At 39.2% G+C, this 14,822-nt stretch overlaps 1 protein-coding gene across 1 annotated transcript; it reads right to left on the bottom strand.

Moving 5' to 3' along the window:
- Window positions 1-4,292: 4,292 nt before the first annotated feature.
- On the bottom strand, window positions 4,293-8,940 carry LOC129861059 (uncharacterized). The gene is made up of 9 exons (XM_055932125.1): window positions 8,653-8,940; window positions 7,452-7,562; window positions 6,919-6,981; window positions 6,410-6,580; window positions 6,035-6,230; window positions 5,649-5,803; window positions 5,441-5,490; window positions 5,301-5,344; window positions 4,293-5,213 (listed from the first exon to the last, which is right to left on the bottom strand). Exons 1-8 carry the CDS (start codon window positions 8,692-8,694, stop codon window positions 5,302-5,304), a joined length of 831 nt encoding a protein of 276 aa, XP_055788100.1. The 5' UTR covers window positions 8,695-8,940; the 3' UTR covers window positions 4,293-5,213; window position 5,301.
- Between the last annotated feature and the right edge of the window lie 5,882 nt (window positions 8,941-14,822).

Raw genomic sequence — 14,822 nt, 5'->3', positions numbered from 1 at the left:
TACAGATTGGCTGTGTACAGGTACAGTGATCGGTAAGCTGCTCTGACAGCTGATGCTTAAAGTTAGAGAGGGAGATATGACTCCAGCTTCAGAGATTTTTGCAATTCGTTTGAGTCATTGGCAGCAGAGAACTGGAAGGAAAGGCTGCCAAAGGAAGTGTTGGCTTTGGGGATGACCAGTGAAATATACCTGCTGGAGCGTGTGCTACGGTTGGGTGTTTCTATGGTGACCAGTGAGCTGAGATAAGGCGGGGCTTAACCTAGCAAAGACTTATAGGTGACCTGGAGCAAGTGGGTTTGGCGACGGATATGTAGTGAGGGCCAGCCAACGAGAACATACAGGTCACAGTGGTGGGTAGTATATGGGGCTTTGGTGATAAAACAGATGGCACTGTGTTAGACTACATCCAGTTTGCTGAGTAGAGTGTTGGAGGCTATTTTGTAAATGACATTGCCGAAGTGCCCTTGAACAGGGTATGGTAGTAGGTGCCAGGTGCACTGGTTTATGTCAAGAACTGCAACGCTGCTTAGTTTTTCACGCTCAACAGTTTCCCGTGTGTATTAACAATGGTCCCCCGCCCAAAGGACATCCAGACAACTTTACACAACTGTGGGAATCATTGGAATCAACATGGGCTAGCATCCTTGTGGAACGCTTTCGACACCTTGTACAATCCATACCCAGACGTAATAAGATCTTGCATGCGTTAGCAACACCTTGGCAGAGGAATGCGCCCAACATTTTAGTGCCACTTTATTGGAACTAACTGCCTTTGACTTGCCGTGCCCTTTGTGCTACTGTCAGGGCCGAATCCTAACTTGAGAAATATGTGCATAACTTTCTGTTCTGAAAAATCATGTGTCGGTGTCAATGAGAGATTTATCCTGAGTTTTTTGCGGCCATGTTTATCTAGGATCAGCCCTCAGTGTTTTGCTTCCCTCATGTGGAACAACGTTGTATTAGACAAGTAAGTACATTGTATCCATTACTTGTGCAGTTAGTGAAAGTAATGGATTCAATAGATATGTGAATGTGATATGTCTTAGTACTAAATATGTAATGATGGATAATCAGAAACTGACAAAGACCATGTTTGGATCTGAAATTATCTAAATAATTACACACATTTTAAAGGCTGACCAACCACTATAATGCAATTAAACAGTGTTTACTAGATACACATAGAAAGAAAAAACAACAGTTTTTTTGCCAGCAGGACTCAAAACCAGCCCCATGTTCCTCCTTTGCCTTCTCCCTCCTGTTTCACCTTAAAGCGCTCACTCCAGGCTGGGCGGCCCTCCAGAAAGTGCTTATCTTATTCTGGTGCCAATTTTCACATATTTGAACTAAATCATATTGGGACATCTGTCAAAGGCTCCTCTTTTCATCTTAAACAGCTGCCTTTAATCCCTAACAGACAGCAGCTCCATCGAGTCATGGGAATGCTTTTCCTCTTCTCGTAACGGAGCAGGAAGGGAGAGATTATTGACACATTATGCAACTCATACCATGGCATCCACACCAGGGTTAGGCTCAATTCAGAATTGAATTGAGAATGTTTCATAAATTCCAATTAAATTCTTGAATGTGAATTGAATTTGAAGTGAAGTACTTAACAGGATACAGAATTGCAATTCAAATTTTAATGAAAGGAAATAGAATTCAATAACATTCAAATGCCTCTTCTATTCTATATTAGGTGTAATCTATACAAATATACTGTATATTTTGTACATAAAAGATCATGCATGTTGTTATATACGAGCATATCAAATATTGTTGAAACAATAGATTTTCGGGAAAAACTCTTAAAATGAATGATCAAGGAAAACAAAACATTATAATTGATTTCCCAGAATGCATTAGTGTTACCTTTAAATTGATGCCTTCAAAAATAAGCCAAACGAAATGGTTGTTAGGAATATAATTGACTATTCTAAGCACTAAGGTTAAACGAGTATATAAACATTGTTTCCAGAGGAAAGTGATATATTCTTTGGTATCTGCAAGTGTGAACTGTCAGATTCAATGAAACTCATGTTCTATGACTGAGGGGAATTTATTTGAATGGCACTGAATTAAAATATACTTCCTGTCATTCAAATTCTACATAATGTGGGGAGTGGCCAATTCAATTCCAATTTCAACTCATGAGTTGAATGGGAGTCAATTCCAAAATTCTGAATTGAGCCCAAACCTGATCGACACTGAGGATATGTTATACACTTGTAGAAGGTTATAGATAATTAAAACACATTTTGGATTCCTTAAAAAGTATTCAGGGAAAAGCTTGTGCCAGTAGACCAACACCACTGCTAGCCTGTGTATTGTCTACGAGAAGTGTTAACTGCTAAAAAAAAATGCAGGGGCGGTTTCAGTCTTCCCCTGACGGAATGGCAAAGCTTTTGATATCTGATGCATCTGGATTGATGGAATTATTGTTGTTATCATAACTGCTATTACACTCGACACTCAACCCTAAGCCTAATATGTTTTCCAAATATCTATAGATCCAGTTCATTTTAAACCAGAGTTGAGAGTGCTTTAACGACTCTGACAATTAGAGGGATGCAGATTGACTCAGTTCAATAGCTCGGACTTGAACTCCTCCCAAAGTAATGACAAGCAAATTAGTATCAGTTTGCAGAGTAATATCCATCATTGCTATCCGGCTGCAGGGTGGGAATAGGTCATAATGTCTAGGCATTCCAGGTGTTTTAATGTGTTTCTCTCAAACCAAAGATCTGATAAGATTGGTCTTGATAAACAGATAGGCCTGCATGTTGTTGAATTCGTTTTCCCATGTTAGAGCCAATATCAGCAACAATGAAACCCCTCTAAATTAAATGTATGCATATTTAAATGAATTACAGTGTTATTGCTGATCATGTGTTATTTGAGACCTTCTGTAATGCTGATCCGAGCTCTCTTTTAATAACTCAGTATTTATTCTTGGATAACTGTATAGTAACAACAGAATACGTTTTCTAGGCCCAGTAAACAGCTGTATTAGTAGGTACGCCTACAAGTAGACTTAAACGTTTTTAAATAAACTCAGCCAAAAAAGAAACATCCTTTTTTCAGGACCTTGTCTTTCAAAGATAATTCGTAAAAATCCAAATAGCTTCACAGATCTTCATTGTAAGGGGTTTAAACAAGGTTTCCCATGCTTGTTCAATTAACCATAATCAATTAATGAACATGCACCTGTGGAACGGTTGTTAAAACACTAACAGCTTACAGACGGTAGGCAATTAAGGTCACAGTTATGAAAACTTACGAGGCCTTTCTACTGACTCTGAAAAACACCAAAAGAATGATGATCAGTGTCCCTGCTCATTTGCGTGAACGTGCCTTAGTTTATTTTATAGGCGTGCTGCAAGGAGGCATGAGGACTGCAGATGTGGCCAGGGCAATAAATTGCAATGTCCGTACTGTGAGACGCCTAAGACAGCGCTACAGGGAGACAGGACGGACAGCTGATCGTCCTCGCAGTGGCAGACCACGTGTAACAACACCTGCACAGGATCGGTACATCCGAACATCACACCTACGGGACAGGTACAGAATGGCAACAACAACTGCCCGGGTTACGTCCGTCATGGTCTGGGGCGGTGTGTCACAGCATCATCGGACTGAGCTTGTTGTCATTGCAGGCTATCTCAACGCTGTGGCGTTTCAGGGAAGACATCCTTCTCCCTCATGTGGTACCCTTCCTGCAGGTTCATCCTGACATGACCCTCCAGCATGACAATGCCATCAGCCATACTGCTCGTCCCATGCATGATTTCCTGCAAGACAGGAATGTCAGTGTTCTGCCATGGCCAGCGAAGAGCCTGGATCTCAATCCCATTGAGCACGTCTGGGACCTGTTGGATCGGAGGGTGAGGGCTAGGGCCATTTCTCCCAGAAATGTCTGGGAACTTGCAGGTGCCTTGGTGGAAGAGTGGGGTAACATCTCACAGCAAGAACTGGCAAAATTTGGTGCAGTCTATGAGGAGGAGATGCACTGCAGTACTTAATGCAGCTGGTGGCCACACCAGATACTAACTGTTACTTTTGATTTTGACCCCCCCTTTGATCAGGGACACGTTATTCAATTTCTGTTAGTCACATGTCTGTGGAACTTGTTCAGTTTATGTCTCAGTTGTTGAATCTTGTTATGTTCATACAAATATTTACACATGTTAAGTTTGCTAAATATAAACGCAGTTGACAGTGAGAGGACGTTTCTTTTTTTGCTGAGTTTATGTACGAAGTGGTGAGAAAAAAATAATATACTGGCTATGAAATGGCTTTTAAAGTTTTAATGAGCTTGTTGATTGGCTGTTTTGAAGGAAGTTTTCAACATTCTGGATAAATGTACATTAATCCCCCCACAAGCAAAGAACTGGAAGACATCAATGGTACAAACTACAATTCAAACACTATTAGCCCTTAATGGAGAAAGTGTTCCAAAAACACATGTTTTCTTGGGACACTGACGTTTTAATGTGGACACGTGAAGCATTCCAAAAACACATGTTTTCATGTGGACACGTGAAATGTTCCAAAAATACATGTTTTCATGTGGACACACATGAATCTTATGTGTGTCCACATGTGATCTTATGTGAAGTTAATGTGATAACATGTAAAGCAACTTGTGATAACATGAAACTACACATATGAAAATGTGATCACATGTGAAGTCTTCCAAAAACACATATTTTTTGGAATATTTCACATGATCATGTATTTTTTCTGTAAGGATAGTTAAGTATTATTATCAGTAATGTTGGCGATAACTGTATAGTAATTCTTCGATTGAAACTTTTTTAACAGTCGATTTGAAACAACAAAACAATTATTGTTTTTTACAGTGGACAAAGGCACATTATTCACCAGATCAATCATCATAAACAGTATAAGAAAATATTGATTTTAAGTCAAGTTATAAATATATATGTATACATACATTATATATATATACATACATACACACAATATACAACATAGATTATGATAATATCCCATCTTTGAATAGCATTCTCATAAAGATAAGCTCCATTCAAATCCATTGATAGTGCCTGTAGGCCAGAAAAAGACTGGAAATGTCCATAGGATGTTATATCAATCAAATGTATCATATGTAACCCACCATTGTACATTGTTTATTGGAGATGAGAGCTTGATGGTATATCCTCCATCTGCAGCGATCTGTCTTTTACGGCCTTTGTGGAGAAATGAGAAGTATTCAGAATATGTAGCTACAGCAAATGCATAGAGAGACTGACAGATGATAGATAAATAATACTCACTTTATTCCACCTGCATCTCTATGTCCGGAATATCTGTATGCAAACTATAAGTAAAACTTTGAATTAGAACCTACATATATGTTTGGGTTGTCATCATGTTGCATTGGTTCAATTATTCTAGATACTGTGTGATACTTTACCTTGAGTTTTGGTACCCTAGTGATGTTTGATGGTCAGTACTGTAGGACATCTGTGGTGGAACAAAATCACACAAACAAAGGAACTTGTAAATTGCATTTTATGTATATTTCCCCTTTCTCTTATTTTTTTACTGTGATACTGAATTTAAAGGCATCAGGGGTATTTAGTGCTGTTTAGTAACTCAAACTTCTTAGTATGCATTATTACCTTGTGTGTGATGAGGCAATAGAGAGTGAATATGAACAGCAGTCCTCCACAGACTGATGGAGCTATGACCATGAAACCAAACTTGTACAAGTTTCCATCTTGGTCTCCATCTAGACCAGTCTGAGGGGCTTTCTCTGAGTCCCAAAAGGTGCTGACTGGGGACAACGAGACAGGTCAAAACAGCCAGGTTATAATATGTACAAGTGAGGTTAAGATAATCAGAGAGCTCAGCAAGTTGATACATGCAACACCAAAGGACAGTGGGTCTGATTCTCTAAGCTACTTTGCTAAATTGCTGTACTGGATTATTATATTCGATAATAATGTAATTCTCTGTTTTATGCCTTTGCCAGGGAATCTCTACGGACCTTGAGGAAGTTGCCCACCTGTAGTCAGAGAGTGTGCTGTAGGGAGGGCTGTGGGAGGCTCTGCGGTGTCTGTGTACTCCCTCTCACAGCTCCAGTCTACTGGTGAGTCCATGGTGGTCACCAGCTCCCAGTACACAGACAGGACATCCTGGACCCTCCCCAGGGCCTCAGATGGTGAACTGCTGAATGACATTCCAAAACTCACTGGGTCGTCCTAGTCAATAGGGTCAGAAAATAATGTTTGTAAAATGTATATGGGATGCATGTCCTATCTATACAATTATACAATAGTTTTATGAGCTTAGTATTGAGTTCCTTGAATCTTCTTTAAAACACCCAAGTAATGCTGTTATTTATTAATGAGAGAGCTCTTGAGCATCAAACCTCCCTCACCTCCAGCTCCTCATTGATCTGTGGCACACATCTCTGGGAGTAAATGTTGTGGATGAGAACGGTCAGCGACAACACGTAGCTGTGGTTGTCTGATCCCCGAGTGTATCTGAAGTGTCCGGTCAGGAGTTCCAAGATCCAGGGCATGGCAGCTTTCACATAGCAACATTTATTCTGCCATGGAATGGAAGAACAGTCAAAATTCATAACAGTTATGATACAAGGTATGCTTGATATCTGGGACTTGTTCTTGGTTAGCCATAATGATTATAGTTAATGCTTATTTTTACAGTCCTTTTTTTAGCTGAGATAAATGTGGTGCACAGTGGATACTTTCTGCCACTCTCCTAAAAATATAACAAATCATTTGTAAAAACAATTAAAATAAATGGTACCAAAATCAAAGAAAGTATAATTTCTTACAGTAAAAAATAAAAATAGTTAACCTAATGTTCTTTGTGAATTTCCAAGTTTTAACTGCACATGCATTTTATGCATAGAAATTACCTTACCAAACTTCTCTGCTCAATAAATGTGTAGGTTATTGAGCATCCACTCTGCAACTGGTTATCTATCTATGTAAAACAGAAATAAATGCAAAAATCAGGAGTCATTAAGTTAACAACATAGATATTGACTTCTCATATCTTGTGTTCATGAGAGGAATTTGCTGGACATTCAACGACCCCAATCATCAGTGTGTAATGGTTCTAGTCTAACTGTGAAAATCTAACTGAAAATATGCTCTCTACCAGGCACGTGCACAGATAGAGGTCTAAGAGTTCCTGAATACCTGCCCTGAGAAAAGTGCCCTTTCAGCTTGGTGTTTTTTTCTTCACTTTGAGCACCTGCCCCTCCAAAGGGTTGTGCATGGCCCTGCTCTCCACTGTGAGCCACTGTGATTAAACACGTATTTCATAAACCACTCTTGGTTATGTATAATTTTTGTCATATTATAAGAGCTTTATACCGCTTACATTTTTTCATGTTTAAAAAAAAATATATATATTTATTTCCCATTGTTCAGTATAGTTGTACTACTCACCAGGTGTCTTATGGTCAGCAGGTGATCTCTGGTGATGGAGTGTCTGCACGGACCAGGGTCTCCCATGGTCAAGGGGAGACTCAAGAACACCATCACACACAGACACTTTACCTGAAAGGGAAGGATATCATGGTTTATTTTTGCTCTGATGAAGATCTGAAACCAATGGTGAAACGTATCAGCTTCATGAACAGAAAAATAAAGTTGTACGAAATTTGGTGATATATTTATTTTATATATACTATTTATAAAATATAGAGTTCTATAGAATATATAAAACATAATATTTCCTATTTCTCAATGGACTTTGTCCGTATGAATCTTCAATTTTGAAACCATATTTTGTGGTTTGTTGCACATTGGATTCTTGAGTAGCACTTTAAATGTACTGCACTGTTCTTAGAATCTCCTCATTCAAACATATTGATATTTCTATTTAATTTGTAATACGTATTGTTGATGCCACAAATACACTACATTAGAACAGGATTTATTACAAACAGGAATCCAGATGAATAGAATGAGTCAAGCAGAGGGGACGATAGATACTGGGAATTTTAACTCCAGTTATATGAGTAGAGCGGAGCCTCATGGGGTGGAGCTGTATGACATATAACATCCATTTCCTTTTTTACTTGTTCTATTGGTTATCTATATTAAAAAGAAACCTACATTTCTAATGTTAGAAAATTACTGAAAATAAACATGTTTTGGAACATTCTCTGAACACTCAATTGTTAACCTCTGGCTTAGGTCAATAACATTATTAATGATTATCACACATTAGAAATAATCTAATATAACCATAAATTAGCTTTCATAAAGATTACCCACATTCATACAGTACAGTACATTATAGTCACATGATGTGAATTAACTGTCCATGCCGTGTTTACATTTTCTTCTACAGTAGTTACATATATTAATTTCAAACCTGTTAGAGACAAACCTGAAAGTATGAAGTCTGAAACGCCAAACTACTGCAAAAAAATACGACATTCACATTTCCAAAAGAGGAACATAAGTCATTTAATGTGTTCCGTTCTAATGTCAAATCAGTCATACCGCGGGGAAAAATGCAGCAACTGTAGATGAATCAAACAGAATACAGTAATGTCAAAGGCAGTTTTGTCAAAAGATTTCCTTCACAAGAGCATAGCAAAATGAATGAAAGTCATGCAGAAGTAACTGTTTCTCTTACTTTGGTTTTGCACTGAATGTGGGTTGGCACGAGGAGGGTCATCTGGCTCACCTATGAAAATAGAGAAGACCAGACTCCTCTGTCAGAAGCATTGGAGAAGATAGATGATGTGTATCTTCTCTTTTAGCCCTGATCAATCCCTCTAGTAAACCTCTGGAGACAAGACATGCATTAAAGAGAAGCTGACAGTCCTCTGGCGTGGATGAAGCCCAGGTTTCCCCAGCATGGACTGATGTGGTTCGACTCCCCTCCGAAAGGTCTGGAGCTCACAGTGTGACTGCCTGCCTGAGCTGTAACTCAGAGACTATTTTAAGACCTCCCTCTTCCTGCTCTCTCTCTCATATGGTCCACAGGAAACTATGCCCCGTATCCCAGCTTTCATGATTCCCAATAACAACTGGAGGGTCTCGACTTGAGACAATGTTCTGTGGACAGATGATTCAAAGTATAACTTTTTGGATGACATGGGTCCCATTATGCCTGGTGAAAACCAACCACGAAACCCACAAATGTCGCTGAGTTAAATCAGTTCTGCATGCAATAGTGGGCCAAATTTCCTCCACAGCAACATGAGAGACTGATCAACAACTACAGGAAGCATTTTGTTGCAGTCATTGCAGCTAAAGGTGGCACAACCAGTTATTGAGTGTAAAGGGGCAATACATTTTTATTCATTTTACAGACACCTTTCGGGCTCCCGGTTGGTTCAGCGGTCTAAGGCAGTGCATTCTCAGTGCTAGAGGCGTCACTACAGACCCTGGTTCAATCCTGGGCTGTATCACAACCAGCTGTGATCGGGAGTCCCATAGGGCGGTGCACAATTGGCACAGCGTCGTCTGGGTTAGGGGAGGGTTTGGCCGGGGTAGGCCATCATTGTTATTTAAGAATTTGTTCTTAACTGACTTGCCTAGTTAAATAAAGGTTAAATATATATATTTTTTTTATTTCACACAGGGGCATTGGGTGTTGCATAACTTTGTTTATGAAATAAATTAAATAAGTATGTAATTGTTGTGTTATTTGTTGACTCAGTTTCCATTTATCTAATATTTGGTTTTGGTTGAAGATCTGATAACATCCAGTATCAAAAATACATAAAAGTAGAGAACATTTAAAAGAGCACAAATACTTTTTCATGGTACTGTTTTGTTTATAACTGCAAAGGTTTTATGTTGTTTTTGTTCCCTGCACAGAATATCCTTTAGAAACCTTTTCTACACATCGATGCAATGTTTTATGGTGATAAACTCTTACAGATGTTGCAACCCACTGGGCACACACAGCCTGGTCTCATAGACAAGACGTAACATAGTAAATGTTAATCCGGAACACTCAAATTAGTATGATATCTTACATTTGATATGGTTACATAATATGCTACACTCATACACAGGTAGAGTCTGGTGATAAGGTCTTACAGATGTTGCACACCACTGGGCACACACAGCCTGGTCTCATAGACAAGATGTAACATAGTAAACATAAATCCGGGACACTCAAATTAGTATGTTATCTTACATTTGGTATGGTTACATAAGACAGAAGGTTACTTAGGGCAAAATGTAATGTTGGTTAGTTAGTTGGTTGGTCGGTCGGGGTGGATGGGTAGGCATATAACACAAACGTCTAGCAACCCAAGGGTTCCATGTTCGAATGTCATCATACATAATTTTAGCAACTTTGCAACTATTTATGACTTTTTAGCTACTTTGCAACTACTTAGCATGTTAGCAAAACCTTCCCACAACCCTAACCTTAATCCTTTAACTTAACTCCTAACCCTTACCTTAACCCTATTCTTAACCTTAACCCCAACCATTACCCAGCTAATGTTAGCCAGCTAGCTAATGTTAGCCACAACAAATTTGAATTCGTAACACATGAAATGTTTTACAAATTTGTAACATATTGTACAAATTACAAATCGTGACATATCATACAAATTGTAATTTGTAACATATCATATGAAATGGGTGATGGACATCCACAAATTAATACATACCATACGAAACATATCATACAATTTGGAGTGTCCTGGATTTACCTTTACTATGTTACGTCTACCCCTGAGGCCACATTGGTACACACTGAGTTAATCAATGTTGTTTCAACTAATTTATCAATGTATTATGACGTGAAATCAGCATAGAAAATACATTGGATTTGAAAAAAGTAATCAACCAGTACTGTTTCATCTAATTTTAACTAGCCTTGTAAACATTGAAATTAGTGTAAAACTTCATTTTAAATACATTGACTTAATCTGACTCTCAGGTTGTTACTTTAATCTAATTTCAATATAATCATCAGGTAGCCTAGCGGTTAAGAGTGTCGGGCGTTGGGCCAGTAACTGAAAGGTCGCTAGTTCAAATTCCCGAGCCGACCAGGTGAACAATCTGTCAATGTGGTCTTGAATAAGGCACTTAACCCTAATTTCTCATGTAAATCACTCTGGGTAAGAGCGTCTGCTAGATTAATTAAATGGAAAAGGCAATTTGACAATCTAAAGAAATTACACCAATATCTCTCAATTCTACGAATCACGTCATCTCATTATACGCCGACAATATCTTACTTTATCTAGACAATGTATGTCATTCCCTCCCTAAAGCGTTGAAGATCATAGACAAATTCAGTTCTATCTCAAGGTATAAAATAAAACCAAGTCTGTCCATCTCAAGACCCCGATGGAGGACTCCATCTCTGTAAGGGCTGTCGTTCTCCTCTTCCTCGGACGAGGAGAGGAGAGAAGGATCATCAGACCAAAATTCAGCATTCGGGAAATAAGCCATCTTTTATTTAAACACGACGATGGCAACACGAAAAACAAAACACTTTCAAAATTACAAAACAAGAAAACGACGTAGACGAAAAAAACCTGAACATGAACTTATTTAACTAAAACGTAAAACTCACGGACAGGAACAGACTACATCGAAACGAAACGAACAACCGAACAGTCCCGTATGGTGCAAGACATAACACAGATACGGAAGACAATCACCCACAAACAAACAGTGAGAACACCCTACCTAAATATGACTCTTAATTAGAGGAGAACGCAAAACACCTGCCTCTAATTAAGAGCCATACCAGGCAACCAAAACCAACATAGAAACAGATAACATAGACTGCCCACCCAAAACACATGCCCTGACCTAAACACATACAAAAACAACATAAAACAGTTCAGGACCGTTACAATCTCCAATCGTTTCCCATTTCTAATATTTAGGAATAGATATATATTTCTTTCCTTTGTCAGAAACTTTAACAGAACGCTCAAATCAATTAAATACGACCTCAGTAGATGGACTAATATCCCAGCTGCTTTAACCGGAAGAATATCTATTGTCAAAATGTATATATTGCCACAGCTGAATTTCTGGTACTCTTCCCTCGTCTCCTCCTTCTGGCTACTGGGATACAATCCATAGTGCGGTTTCAACATTTATATGGCAATGTAAGAGAGCCCCGATAAAATTAACAAACTTGCAAAGAAGGAAAACGTGGGAGGACTATCCGTACCAAACTAAATATCATTTCCAGGCACTAGCATTTCGTCCCCTCTTAATTTGGCTTAGACATGATTCTTCTTCCCCCTGGCTGAGTATAGAGAGAAATATGGTGTGTCCTATAGCCCTGGAAGAGGTGGTCTTCACTGATACAGTATATCCCATAAACAATGTACACTACACTTTGGTTCTATTATCCCTCACACAATTTCTATTGCCTTGCAATTTGGAGGACAGCATTCCCCCAATGGTCCAAATGTGGAATCCGGACATTTGCTGATATCATGGACAGTAATGGTTTGACAACATTCCAAGATTTGAAAGACATTGCAATTTAGGTCGGTTATGCTGGCCGATGGAGTCCCTTAGGAAACCCAACTACCTAACCATCCAGTGATGGGATTTAGAAATGAATTATCTGGGCTACCGAAAGGACTGATCCCTGTAATATATAAACAATTCATATTCTGTGTTGGCCATTGAAAAACTATAGTCCACAGATCTAAGTGAATCTGAACAACCCTTTAACTGAAACAGAATATGGAAAAATAAGACCTTGGCATCCCATAATCTGAACCATCAATTTGTTTGTTCTCAGACTGTATTTAACACCAGACTGTATTTCTTTTAATGGAAATGGCTCCAACTCCCAACTGTTCAATGTGTCCCATAAATCAGGTAGGCACATTCCTTCACATGGTGTCGGAGTGCCCTGCAGTTAAATGCTTCTGGGACAAAGTTACAAAAATAATTTTGAAGTGCATGAATGTAAATATTCAATGCGTTGCCTCTACTATGTTACTTAACAATGATAGCATCTTGAATGTCTCAATCAATCAGAGACGATTACTACTGGCGGACAACCCTGACGCAAAAAAAATGTTGTCTCTCCCAATTCCCCAGTGGATACAGCTACTATTACAAGTTATAACATTAGAATTATCGACAGCGAGAATGAATGGTGCTAGTGAGGGAACAATTGACTCCTGGACAAATATACTTGATTCTGTAAAGAATAACCCCCAACACATACAAATAAACAATCTATAAAGCCCAAGACATGCATACAAAAGTGTGTGTGTGTGTGTGTGGGGGGGGGGGGGGGGGGTAAAAGCATAGATTGAGATATATGGGGTGGAGACTGACAACTAACCTGTTGTCAGTCCAATTAAATACTCTCAGTATGGCGTCGGAGGAGATGGCTGCCGTTTTACAAGCTCCTAACAATTATGCTATTTTGTGTATTTTTTCACGTTATTTTTTAACTTATTTTGTACATAATGTTTCTGCCACCGTCTCTTATGACCGAAAATAGCTTCTGGATATCAGAACAGCGATTACTCACCTCAAACTGGACAAAGATTTTTTCATTAACTAGTCAGATGCAAAAGATTTACTCCAGATACCCGACCAGGCCCAAATCCCTGTCATTCGCGTGAAGAGAAAACACAGATATAGGGGACGCAGGCCCAGGTTCCTTGTCGGCAAGTGGGTAACCTGCCTCTACCATCCGTCCTATTAGGCAACGTGTAATCATTGGATAATAAACTGGATGAGCTCCGTTCAAGACTATCCTACCAACGGGACAATAAAAAATGTAATATCTTATGTTTCACCGAGTCGTGGCTGAATGACGACATGGATAATATACAGAACAGCTGCATCCAGTAAGACAAGGGGTGTCTATTTGTCATTATACGCTGTGTGGATTGAGCCCTGAACTCTGATTGGCTGAAAGCCATGGTATATCAGACTGTATACCATGGGTATGACAAAACGTTTAGTTTTACTGTTCTAATTTAATTGGTAACCAGTATATAATAGCAATAAGGCTCCTCTGGGATTTGTGATATATGGCCAATATACAGCTAAGGGCTTTGTCCAGGCACTCCGCGTTGCGTGGATAAGAACAGCCCTTAGCCGTGGTATATTAGCCATATACCACACCTCTTCGGGCCTTATTGCTTAAATAACAACTGGTGCGCGAAATCAAATATTAAGGAAGTCTCAAGGTTTTGCTCGCCTGAGGTAGAGTATCTAATAACAAGCTGTAGGCCACACTATTTACCAAGAGAGTTTTCATCTATATTTTTCGTAATTTATCTACCACCACAAACCGATGCTGGCACTTAGACCGCACTCAATGAGCTGTATAAAGCCATAAGCAAACAAGAAAATCCTCATCCAGAGGTGGTGCTCTTAGTGGCCGGGGACTTTAATGCAGGGAAACTTAAATTCGATTTACCTCATTTATACCAGCATGTTACATGTGCAACAAGAGGAAAACAACTCTAGACCACCTTTACTCCACACACAGAGACACGTACAAAGCTCTCCCTCGCCCTCCATTTGACAAATCTGACCATAATTCTATCCTCCTGATTCCTGCTTACAAGCAAAAACTAAAGCAGGAAGTACCAGTGACTCGTTTAATACGGAAGTGGTCAGATTATGCAGATGCTAAGCTACAGGACTGTTTTGCTAGCACAGACTGGAATATCTTCCGGGACTCATCTGATGGCATTGAGGAGTATATCAGTCACCGGCTTCATCAATAAGTGCACCAATGACGTTGTCCCCACAGTGACCGTACATACATACCCCAACCAGAAGCCATGGATTACAGGCAACATCCACACTGAACTAAAGCTTCTG

Source organism: Salvelinus fontinalis, chromosome 8 (assembly GCF_029448725.1).
Source record: "Salvelinus fontinalis isolate EN_2023a chromosome 8, ASM2944872v1, whole genome shotgun sequence".
NCBI lineage: Eukaryota > Metazoa > Chordata > Actinopteri > Salmoniformes > Salmonidae > Salvelinus > Salvelinus fontinalis.
Note: the sequence above shows the minus strand (reverse complement) of the source record. Positions and strands in the feature narration are given on the sequence as shown.

What these genes read in the sequence shown, in the direction of transcription:
- LOC129861059 (XM_055932125.1), bottom strand. Translation starts at nt 8,694, where the DNA reads ATGACCCTCCTCGTGCCAACCCACATTCAGTGCAAAACCAAA. An exon ending in TTATTGAGCAGAGAAGTTTG is followed by an intron (nt 6,581 to 6,918) that starts GTAAGGTAATTT and finishes ATTCCATGGCAG; the next exon opens with AATAAATGTTGCTATGTGAA. An exon ending in AGCACACTCTCTGACTACAG is followed by an intron (nt 5,804 to 6,034) that starts GTGGGCAACTTC and finishes CGTTGTCCCCAG; the next exon opens with TCAGCACCTTTTGGGACTCA.